At 45.1% G+C, this 11,539-nt stretch overlaps 1 protein-coding gene across 1 annotated transcript; it reads right to left on the bottom strand.

Moving 5' to 3' along the window:
• Positions 1 to 3,891: 3,891 nt before the first annotated feature.
• LOC103583094 (dehydrogenase/reductase SDR family member 7B-like) lies at positions 3,892 to 9,529 on the bottom strand (the record flags this gene model as incomplete). The annotated part of the gene is made up of 2 exons (XM_008564508.1): positions 9,355 to 9,529; positions 3,892 to 4,001 (listed from the first exon to the last, which is right to left on the bottom strand). Coding segments are annotated over exons 1-2 (264 nt in total), but the record flags the coding sequence as incomplete, so codon positions are not given.
• Between the last annotated feature and the right edge of the window lie 2,010 nt (positions 9,530 to 11,539).

The following is an 11,539-nucleotide window of genomic DNA, read 5'->3' as shown; positions in this document are numbered from 1 at the left end:
TCTTTGGGCCTCCCTATTCCCTGAGACAGAACAATATTGAAATTAGGCCAATTAATAAAACCACAATGGCCTCTAAAGAAGCTAGGAAGCTTAGTGAGGAAGGCATATAGAATGCCAAGGCTGAAATCTAGGCCTCTTGTGCCCGTATTGTGAGTAACAAATTAAGAATGCAAAGGAAAAGGTCTTAAAGGAAATTAAAAGTGCTATTCCAGTAAACACACAGAATGATAAGAAAGCAAAACAGCCTTAATGCTGACACAGAGAAAGTTTTAGTGGTCTGGATAAAAGATCAAACTGGCCACAGCATTTCCTTAAGCCAAAGCCTAATTCAGAGCGAGGACCTGACTCTCTTCAATTCTTCAGCTAAGAGATAAGAAAGCTGCAGAAGAAAAGTTTGAAGCTAGCAGAGGTTGGTTCATGAGGTTTAAGGAAAGAAGCTAGACCCAAAGCATAAAAGTAAGTGCCAGGTGAAGCAGCAAGTGCTGTGCTGATGTAGAAGCTGCAGCAAGTGATCCAGAAGATATGGCTAAGATCACTGATGAAGATGGCTACACTGAACAACAGATTTTCAACGTAGACAAAACAGCCTTATACTGGAAGAACATGTAGCTAGAGAGGAGAAATCAGTGCCTGGCTTCAAAGCTTCACAGGACAGGCTGACTCTCTTGTTAAGGGCTAATGCAGCTGGTGACTTTACGCTGAAGCCAATGCTCATTTACAAATTCTGAAAATCCTAGGGTTCTCAAGAACGATGTTAAATCTACTCTGCCTGTGCTCTGTAAATGGAACAACAAAGCCTGGATTGACAGCACATCTGTTTACAGTATGGTTTACTGAATACTTTAACTATTCAATAATACTATTGAGACCTACTGCTCAGAAAAAAAGATTCCTTTCAAAATATTACTGCACACTGACAGTGCACCTAGTCACCCAAGAGCTCTGATGGAGATGTACAAGGAGATTAATGTTTTCATGCCTGCTAAGACAATATCCTTTCTGCAGCCCATGAATTAAGGAGTAATTTCAACTTCCAAGTCTTATTATTTAAGAAATACATTTCATAAGGCTATAGCTGCCATAGACAGTGATTCCTTTGATAGATTTGGGCAAAGTAAATGGAAAAACCTTCTGGACAGAATTCACCATTCTAGATGCCATTAAGAACATTCATGATTCATGGCAAGAAGTCAAAATATCAACATTAACAGCAGTTTGGAAAAAGTTGATTCCAACCTTCATGGATGACTTTGAGGGGTTCAGGACTTCAGTGGAGGCGGTAACTGCAGATGTGGTAGAAATAGCAAAGAACCAGAATTAGAAGCAGAGGCTGAAGATGTGAATGAACTGCCACAATTTCATGATAAAACTTCAATGGATGAGGAGTTGCTTCTTACAGATGAGCAAAGAAAGTGGTTTCTTAAGATGGAATCTACTCCTGGTGAAAACGCTGTGAACATTGCTCAAATGACAACAAAGGATTTAGAATGTTAAATAAACTTAGTTGATAAACTAAGCAGGGTTTGAGAAGACTGACTTCAACTTGGAAAGAAGTTCTACCATGGGTAAAATGCTATCAAACAGCATCACATGCTACAGAAAAATCTTTCATGAAAGGAAGAGTCAATCAGTGTGTCAAACTTCATTGTTGTCTTATTTTAAGAAATTGCCACAGCCACCCCAGCCATAAGCAACCACCACTCTGATCAGTCAGCAGCCATCAACTTCGAGGCAAGACCCTCTACCAGCAAAAAGATTATAACTCGCTGAAGGCTCAGATGATCATTAGCATTTTTTAGGAATAAAATGTTTATAAATTAAGGTACATACATTGTTATTTTAGACATAATGTATGCACACTTAATAGACTACACTACAGTGTAAACATAACTTTTATATGCATTGGGAAACCAAAAAATTCATGTGATTGGTTTTATTGCAATATTCACTTTATTGTGGTGGTCTGGAACCAAACCCACAGTGTCTCCGAGAGTATACCTGCATAAAAATGAACTCAAATGGATCAAAGAACATCAAAGAGTTAAAAATATAAAACTCACAGAAAACACTTGGGAAAATCTTCGTGACATTGGATTTGGCAACAACCTTATGGATATGACACCAAAAACACAGGTAAACAAAAGAAAATAAATTGGACTTCATCAAAATTAAAGACTTGTGTATCAAAGGATAATATCAAGAAAGTGACAAGACAATCTGTTGAATAGGAGATACAACTGCAAATCGTATATCTCATAAGGGATTAATATCCAGAATACATAAAGAACTCCTAATCTCAACAACAAAAGACAACCTGATTAAAAAACAGGCAGAGGATATTTCTCCAAAGATATATAAATGGCCAATAAGCACATTAAAAGATGCTCAACATCATTTGTGATTAGGGAAATGCAAATCAAAACTACAATGAGATATTATCACTTCATACCTCCTAGGATGGGTATAATTAGGAAAAAAAACCCCAGAAAATAACAAGTGTTGGGGAGGAAGTGGAGAAACCAGAACAAAATGCAAAATGGCAGAGCTGCAGTGAAAAAGAGTTTGTTGGTTTCTCAAAATGTTAAACAGAACTACTGTATCATAGGTATGTATCCAAAAGAACTGAAAGCAGGGACCTGAATAGATACTTGTACACCAGTGTTCACAGCAGCATTATTCATGATAGCCAAAAGGTGGACAACCCTAGTGTCCATCGACAGATAAACAGATCAACAAAATGTAGTATATGCATACAATGGAATATTATTCAGCCTTAAAAGGGAAGAAAATTCTGATACATGCTATAGCATGGATGAACATTGAGGACATTAAGCTAAGTGAAATAAGCCAGACACAGTGCTGTGTTCTGAATGCTCCTCCAAGCTCATTTTGGAACTTAACCCCCAATAAGGTGATAGGTGGGGTCTTTAAGAGGTGGTTGGATCGTGAGGACAATGCCCTTGTGAATGGACGTATCCATTCATGGAATAACAGACTGATGCTTTAATGGGTTATCAGAGAGTGGTTCTGAAGGCTTTAGAAGGAGAGCAAGTGAGCAAGTTAGCTCTCTTGCTCATTCCATACTCGCTACGTGATAGCCTGTGTTGCCATGGGGCCCTGCAGAGAGTTCTCAACCAGAAGAAGGCCCTCACCAGATGTGCCCCCTGACCATGAACTTCCCAACCTCCGGAACTATAAGAAATAAACTTTGTTTCTTTATAAATTACACAGTTTCAGGCTTTCTGTTATAAGCAACAGAAAACTGACTACTATACACAGAAAAACAAATACTGCATGATTCCGCTTATATGGGGTACCTACAGTAGTCAAATTCATAGAAACAGAAAGTAGAATGATGGTTGCCAGGGGCTGGGAGAAGGGAGAACGGGGAAGATATTTCTTAATGGAGATTTTTTTTAACAGAATTTTTGTTAGGGATGTTGAAAAAGCTTTGGGTATATATACATAGTGGTAATAGTCACATACATTGTGAATGTATCTAACGCCACTGAACTGTACACTTACAAACAGTTAAAATTATAAATATTACGTATATTTTACAATTAAAATTTTTAAACTCATCACCAACCCCACCACCAAGAGATGAGTGGAGCTTAGCCAGGTAAAGGAAGGGGGAGAGCACTCTCCAGAGGAAACTTCCTCAACTTGAGTGCTAGTCAGGGGTGGCGTAAGGATGCAAACTGTGGGACAATTCTCCCTCCTCAGGCCACAGGCGCAACTTGCTGTAAACACCTGCTGCCTTCTCTGGGACAGTGTGACCACGTGGATGTCCTGTAGCCCAGCAGCCCAGGAGTGGGCCGCTATCTCCTCAGGTGCCTACTGAAGATGGACTGTACCCCTTCCCCAAGGAAACCACACCCCAGGGCTCACCTTGGTGGCACGAGAAGTAGTGAGTTCTCTGGTGAGCTCTTCTAGGGCTTCCGCATTCCGGCCACAGAGCACCAGCTTAGAGCCCGCAGAGTAGAAAACTTTTGCACATTCTAAAGGAAGAGACAAGAACTTTGACAGCTGAGGAAATCCAATGCCATTTTTCTCCAACACAATTCAGTTCAAATTCACCCAGTGTTGCAACGTACGTGTTTGTTTCTTCGTGCACTTGACACATGTGTGTTGGCTCCTGCTGTGGACCAGCTTGGAGCTAGAAGTTAGGGCCCAGTGCAGAGCTCACCTCCAGTGGCATGACAGACATCCACAGGCAGGAGGATAGCAGGAGCTGCAGACAGATTTGCTAAGTACTATGCTCAGAACTTTCCATAGCACTCCTATTTAGCCCTGAACGTCTTCCTGTTTTCTCGGCTGAGGAAGCTTGGCAAGATTAATCAGGCAGGGAACCCTCTCAGATGCTGCAGGGCCTTTCTCTGCATCATTCCCTTGGGCCGGCTTCTCCATGAGATGGGACTGTAGACAGTTCTAAGCTCATATCAACACAACTCCCCTGCCACACAGGACAGTCTCCTCTTACCTCTGATGTCCAAATCACAGGGAAGGACTTGGGTGGGGGCGACATCACTAGGATTAGCCCAGCAAGAGTCACATGTAAATCTCCTGTGGCTAATGGGGAGGGGTCTGTTAATAGGACAAAGTGTGAAAGGGGCAGAAAAAAATGCCACCTGGAGGCAGGAGGTGAAACCCTCAGAACTGGGTTGGGGAGGAGGGAAGGAGGGGCTTGTTTATCTCTGGGAAGACAGAGAGGGGGGCAGAGAGCGATGTCTCTTGCTTTTTGCTTAACCTCCCCCCAAACCTGTCCTACCTAAATGTCCACTGCTCTGAAAACTCACAGCTTTTTAGAAGAATACAGCCCAGTGGTCAAGAGCATGGACTGGAGCTGGACTTACTGTGGGCAACTCTGTCTCCCAAACTCACTGGTTCTGTAATCTTGAGTAAGTTATAACCTTTGTTTCTCACTTTCCTCTTCTTTAAGATGCAGATAAAAATAATGCCTAATTCAGGGGTGACTGGCATTAAATGAGGTAAAGTAGGTAATCACTTATTATAGTGGTAGATAAAAAGCACTACAGAAGTTTGTTTTGTTTTTGTATTTCTAATCTGCCTTTTAAAAATGTTCTAAAAACTGACTGACTGTGAAAATGGAAATGGGGTGGGCTTACAGAGACCCTGCCTGTACTCACCTGAGATCTAGTCTCCCTCAAGACCAGATCTGCACAGGACACCTCAGGGACCCTGGCTGACCACAATATAGGCACTGAGCCACTCACATGGTTCCATATTGATCTTAGAGGCCCAGGTGAACAAGTGGCATCCTGGTCACCCCCTGGCTCATGGAAGGGACAGGCCTGCCCTTATAGGGCCATTTTATCTGTGGGAGCCACGCTGGGAGGGGATGAGGGATCAGGGCTGGGAGGGGAGAAGGTCAGAGGGTTCGGGCATTGTAATACTCGTCTGAATGGCCCTTCCCTCATGGAAGTGTCAAACTTCTTTAAAGCTTTTAAAAGGATTCAAAACAGGAGGGGAGAAGAAATGCCAGTGTCCTTCAGAACTCAGGGTTCTTAAATAAAAATTATCAGAGGCCATCATTTTGAACTAAGTTCCTGCACTAGGTCCCAAAAGACCACACTAAAAATCAAAATGGAGTCATTCCTGCTAAGTTCCCTGTCACCAAACCTAAACTAAGCTGTGGTCTGACCTTCCCAGAAATCTGTAGAGAGAGGTATAACACACAATTTCCCAAATAGGCCAGTTTAAATCTTCAATGGGCGTGATAATGAAGTTCCCTGTGCTTTAATCCTTACACAAAAAGGACAGCCTGAAGTAACCTGAAGTTAAATAAATAATCAGTTATTTTTCCATTGTTCTGTCTCCCTACCCCCACCTTATAAGAAAAGTAACTTTGAAATGACCAATCCGCTTTCTGTTCTTTGTTTCTGGTTCTTCAGCCTCCTCTGCCTGGCTCACTGGAACACTTATTCTGTGGAATGACGTGTTGCCCAATTCTAGAATCGCAATAAAGCCAATTGAGATCTTTAACTAAATTTGTTGTAATTTTGCCTTCTGACAGGTCCTGAGAGGTCAAAGAGAAAAGGTTCTTCAATGTCTGTGTCATGGTGCAAAACCTCTACAGCTTCTCCTTTAGCTCCTCCTACAGCTTTCATGTGACATGCCCAGGCCAGCACCTTGCTGTACACGCTCAGATAAGAGTTTTCTGGAAAGACAAGATAAGTAGACTAAATCAATACATTCTCAGATGTGCTGCACCATCTTCTTTGAAGGAGGTTTTGTTGGTTTGTTCACTGGCTCATTCCAGCAAAGGGCAGAAACCCCAAAGAGAGCTGCAGCCAGTTTCTCCGCACCCTGGACTTAAATGAGTTAGTATATGTGGAGTCTTAACAGCTGCACATCCCTGCCGGCCTTCTCAGCAGAGTGGCAAAGCCCTCCCAGGAATGAAGGTGGGGGTGGGGCTGTACTGCTAGCCAGACGCCAGCATTCCTGAGGCTGGAACTGCTCATCTGGTTTACTAAATCATTCCCAAAGATTAGGAACCTTATGCCATGTTGGCTTCCTCATCCCACTTTGTCCTGTCCTGACCAATACATAGGACATTTTGTGAGGTGACACCAAAGAGTGTAGACACACAGAACCAAAGGTGGGAGGCATGCTGGTAGACAAAACAGCTTCTGGAAAATAACCACCTAAATTCTGCATAAGCTTTGCTTCCTAGCAAAGCCAAAAGGGAGGAAATTAAAGTTTGTGTAGGGAATGACAGAAATGAAAACAACTGATTGGATGGATTCCATTTTAATTTCTTGAAAAAGCTGATACAAGGAGGCAGGAAGGTCAAAGGAAAAAGGAAAACAGTTCCAAGGTACCATTTATCTAGAACTGCAGAAGATTCTCCTGTGCTGCCGGCATGCCTGGGTTGCAAATCAAGATAGCTGTGCACAACCATGGTTCAGCCTGGCTGAAGGAGACATCCAGAACATTCTGTTCCCTTAGTCAATGGTCCTACTGTTCTACAAGGACAAGTTTGTGTAGCTTAAATACACAAAACAGGAGACAAAATATGAGAAATACAGAGAGCAGGTGGCTCACATAGCAGGGAGAGCCACAGAGGACAACGTGGACGTTCCTCCTCACAAAAGCTAGGGAACAGCAGCAGTCCTTGGTCACATCAACAGTGGGTGTTTGTACTTGAGACAGCCAGTGAAGAATCTGTTCCTACTTTGCCTGCATGGAAGGACTCCTCTCCCTAAGATGTTAAATGAGCAGAATAGAAGCAGAGTGACTGGCATCCGGGAAAGGCCCGACAATGTATACTGTGTATGTATACAGGGTTTTTTTGTTTTTTTTTTTGTCTTTTTGTCTTTTTTTTGTGACCGGCAACGGATCGCAACCCTCAGTGTCGCGCCCGCACCGGACCGGGACCGGCAACGGGATCGCAACCCTCGGTGCTGCCCCCGCTCCTCGCTCAGCCAGTGAGCGGCCGGTCCGTATGTGGGATCCGAACCCTCGGCGGGAGCGCCGCCACACTTCCCAAGCGGCGCACTGCAGCAGTGCGCCACCGGGCCGGCCCGAGGTTTGTTTTTCTTGATTACATTTTCTCTCCCCTTTACAGTGTTGGTGTCAGGAGAGGATACGAGAAATGACAAAGAGGACAATGTCCTTCTCGATCATCCACATATTGGGGCACCTGCAATTCACTGTCCCACCTGAGCTGGCTCTCAAATACTCTTCAAGGACTTTTTTAAAATGCTTCTCTCTGAGATCAAGAGAAGTGGCTGCTGATTACCGTATTTATAGTAGCCAAGTAAGGCCAGAGGACTGACCAGTGGCAAACAGCCTGGAGGCAGCTGTCCCTTCAAAGGTCTGGATATCCAATGACAGATGTGGTGTCACCTCCAGGGACATCAACTCACATGTATAGTGGCATACAAATGAATCCACACTTCCTAAAGCCTTCCCAGGCTCCCCTGGCTGACAGCAAGACACTTACCCAACAGACAAGGCCCCGTCTGCTCCTTTGTGTTCGTGCAGCACCCAACTGCTTACAACCCCCAGCATGACCATGCTGCTTACACCTCTAGGCCCCATCTGGAATGCCCTCCTACTGGCCCACACCTTCCTTTTACATGGCCATCCTGACCATCCCCCGCTTCCCCCAACCCCTGTGAAGCTTAAGACTGTGAGTTCTGGAGGCAGAGAGACGGGGGTTTGAATCTTGGCTTTAAGTTTTCTGGCTGGAAGTCCTAGGACAAATCACACCTTCTCTGAATCTTAGCTGTGAGAGTTCAGTGATATAATGCATGCAAAAATGCTTAGCACAAGCCAGGACATATAAATGTGCCTTCCCCCCAACCAGGCCTAACTGGGAACATCCATTACTGAAATGACAATATACTGAGATAAAATCCTTGCCTTTCTCCAGGAGACTGTGAACTCCTTGAAGGAAGGGACCCTGTTTTTCATCTGTTTGTCCTAGCACTTAGCCGAGAGCCTTGAACCTAGCAGATGCCCAGTCAGTGCTGTACTATCACCAACCAAAAGGTGCAGCAGCGGGTGGGTTTACCACAAGGACTTCCAGTCTTCCTCCATGGAACTGCACTCAGGTGTGGCTGGCATGCTGTGTGCATGTGCAGATGTAGAGGATAGAGGGCAGGGGGTTCCACGAGACAGGCCTGCATTTGCCCATCAGCCAGGCTGCCAAAGTCAATATACTTGTGTGGAGGGAAAATGATGGAGTTCTGCCACTTGTCTATACGGGCTTCCAGGAAAGGAATGGGGGTTGGGGGTTTTGACTGACTCTAGCATATAATTCCTGGGACTTAGAAGCTCAAGGTGTTTACTTGAACTTGAATGGAACTCAGTTGGAGAACCTGATTGAGAAACAGCTGAGTCATAACTTATCTTGTCTCTAACCCTGCCAAGGCCCAGCCCCAGGAAGGAGAAGGTATGGGGAAGGTGCGTGCCAGGCCATGAACCAGGGGTACCAGCAGAATCCACGAAAAGGCCTGTTTCACTTGGCCCTCATGGAGGTAAAAACACTTGAAACTTGGGATTTCACATAAATCCCCTACTTCACAAGCAGCTGCTGCTGTGTATGGCTGCCTCTTCGAGGGGGCACACAGCCTCCAGTTTGCCACAGTCTTCGTCACTTGCTTTTGCCTCCCCATGCTGACGCTGACAGTCAGGGGCCATTTCTCATTGCACTTAAGCTCCTGCTTTTTCCATATGGACCAAGGACAGTGACATCTGGCCTGCTTCTCTTGTTTGCATCTCCTGCTGCCACGTCAGGCACCTGTGCTAGGGGTCCCTGTGCAGCCGAGCCCTCATCCCTGGCTGGCTTACCCCATCCCCGACAGCACTGCTGCCAAGACCCACCTTTCCCCAGGCCTGAGGTGGCGCCTGTAATCACCACCACCACATTCCTCAGATAGGTCTTCATGCGCATCCACTGCAGCAGCCGGAAGAGGCTGAAGATGCCCACGCAGCCAAACAGCAGTGGCAGGATGGCTGTAGAGGTGATAAAGTCCATGGCCCTCACCTTCAGCAGACTCTTCCTAGAAGAACCAAAACCAAATAAACCAGTAACAAAGTAGAAGAACTTGGGGGACTTGCCAAAGCTCCCCCGCTAGTCTGATACAAATCCCACATCTCTCTTCTGCAGACTTTAGCTCTGAGAGCTGGCAAATACCTTTCCAGGCCTTGCACTTTATGCTGGCAGTTCAGCATCATGGAACATGTTTTCTCCCACTCTGCACTAACATGAGCAGACAGCAAAGCCACAGGCCTCATGACGACCTTCAGAAAACAAGCTGAGATTGTCATTCAGCTTAGGACTCAGTTACCCAAGGAGTGTTACAGGAGGAGGTAACATATCAGTGCCCACCTGTTTCTCCTTTGGAAACCTGTTTTGGGGAACTTAAGTAATGCCTATTATCATTTCCAGTCCCTGAGTATTTGTGAAACTAGGAACATTTTTTAAAAAAGAAAAAGAAAAAGGAAATCATACCAATTCTTATACTCCTCCGAGCAGACGCTTGGGGGATGGATATTTCTGAGTGGGGCAGCCCCTGGAAGGCATCCGCAATGGCCACAGACGAACTTCTGACCACAGGTCTTACAGACACCCAAAGGGAATTCAGTGCAGGACAGAGCTACCCTGTGCCAAGCGCCTGTACAGACTCAGACTGATAAGCATGTTGCACTGCCGGGCATGTGGCATGTTCCTGCTTAGCATTCCCCAGTGAGCCTCCGTCGGCCAGACGAAATCAGGAGGCCACACGAATGTTTGTGCAACAGTGTGCAGTCAATTCTTAGGAAACGCATCTGTTTTTTTCCACAATGGGCCTTTATTTCCCTATTTCCCCTGAGTCTCCCCCATTCCTTGTCACTCACCCATGCCCCTGTGCCTAAAGCAACAGCTGAGAGGAGACACACAGAGTTATAGGAAAATCAACGATGAGCTAGTGAGGAGCAACATCATGTTCACTGCTTTGAAAGAAATGCCCCATAAGGCCACTGGACAAGTGAGCCAGAGTCTATTGGACAAGAGGTCCCCCTCCCGTCTACCTCCAGGACTGTCGTGTTATGAGCACAGTAATCCTTCTCAGGAAGGAAGAGGCTGGCAACCAAGAACAGAGTTCTGGTGAACCAGCCTGAAACTTTATTCCTCAACTTGGGAAGAACTATATAAAACCCTCAACCACCTACTAAATGTACCATTTCCTCAACCCCACATATTTAAAAAAACATTTCCGTGCCCTTTCCCAAGATGACAGCAACTCTGTGGATGCCAGAGTGAAGCCAGGAACACTGCAGACTCCCAACAGCATCCACCAACATACTAAGTTGCTTTGATCCTGGAGTACATGGTCAGTGTGGCTGTCCTGATCTAAGTTAACCTGCCCCTATAATGGGCTCTGCTCCATTATAACACCAAGGTCAAGGATTCAGATCCCCATACTGGCTAGCTGCCAAAAAATAATAATAATAATAAAGTAAATAAATAAAAGGGTTCTGCTCCAACTTGAACTGTTAACTAGTTCAGTATTTAATTTTTCATCAGGCTTTCCAAATACACCTAAATTCCTGATCACTATAAAAAAATTAACAATATTTTTTAGTTTCCCATGAACTGCCACTTAGACCACTTCTGAAAAATTCTAGGCTACTGTGTGCACTTCCCTCACCCTACATTGCACCAAACCTACACTGGATGAACTGGGAATTAAAGTGGCATCTAAAGTGCCAAGCTCTTCACCCAGGTATTACTGGCACCATATCCTGCCCCCAACAGGAAGTTCAGCCAGGTGTTCCAGCCTATAGGCCATGCCGAGTCCCAAGGAGATGCAGGATCCAAGGATCCTTTGTCTGGCACCCAGGAAGTACAAAATAAAGGTTTAGAGCAGGCACCAGTGCCTGTGCCATTCCAGGTTTCTACAGGTGCTGCCGGGGGTCCTTCACAGGGTCCAGTCTCTGAAAAATGGGGATGTAAGAGGGTTTCCCAGGGGCAGAAGGGATAGCTACTGGGTGGCAGGAATGACTGCCAGTTTGTTGATATAAC

Source organism: Galeopterus variegatus, unplaced genomic scaffold, assembly GCF_000696425.1.
Source record: "Galeopterus variegatus unplaced genomic scaffold, G_variegatus-3.0.2 Scaffold19620, whole genome shotgun sequence".
Lineage (NCBI taxonomy): Eukaryota > Metazoa > Chordata > Mammalia > Dermoptera > Cynocephalidae > Galeopterus > Galeopterus variegatus.
Note: the sequence above shows the minus strand (reverse complement) of the source record. Positions and strands in the feature narration are given on the sequence as shown.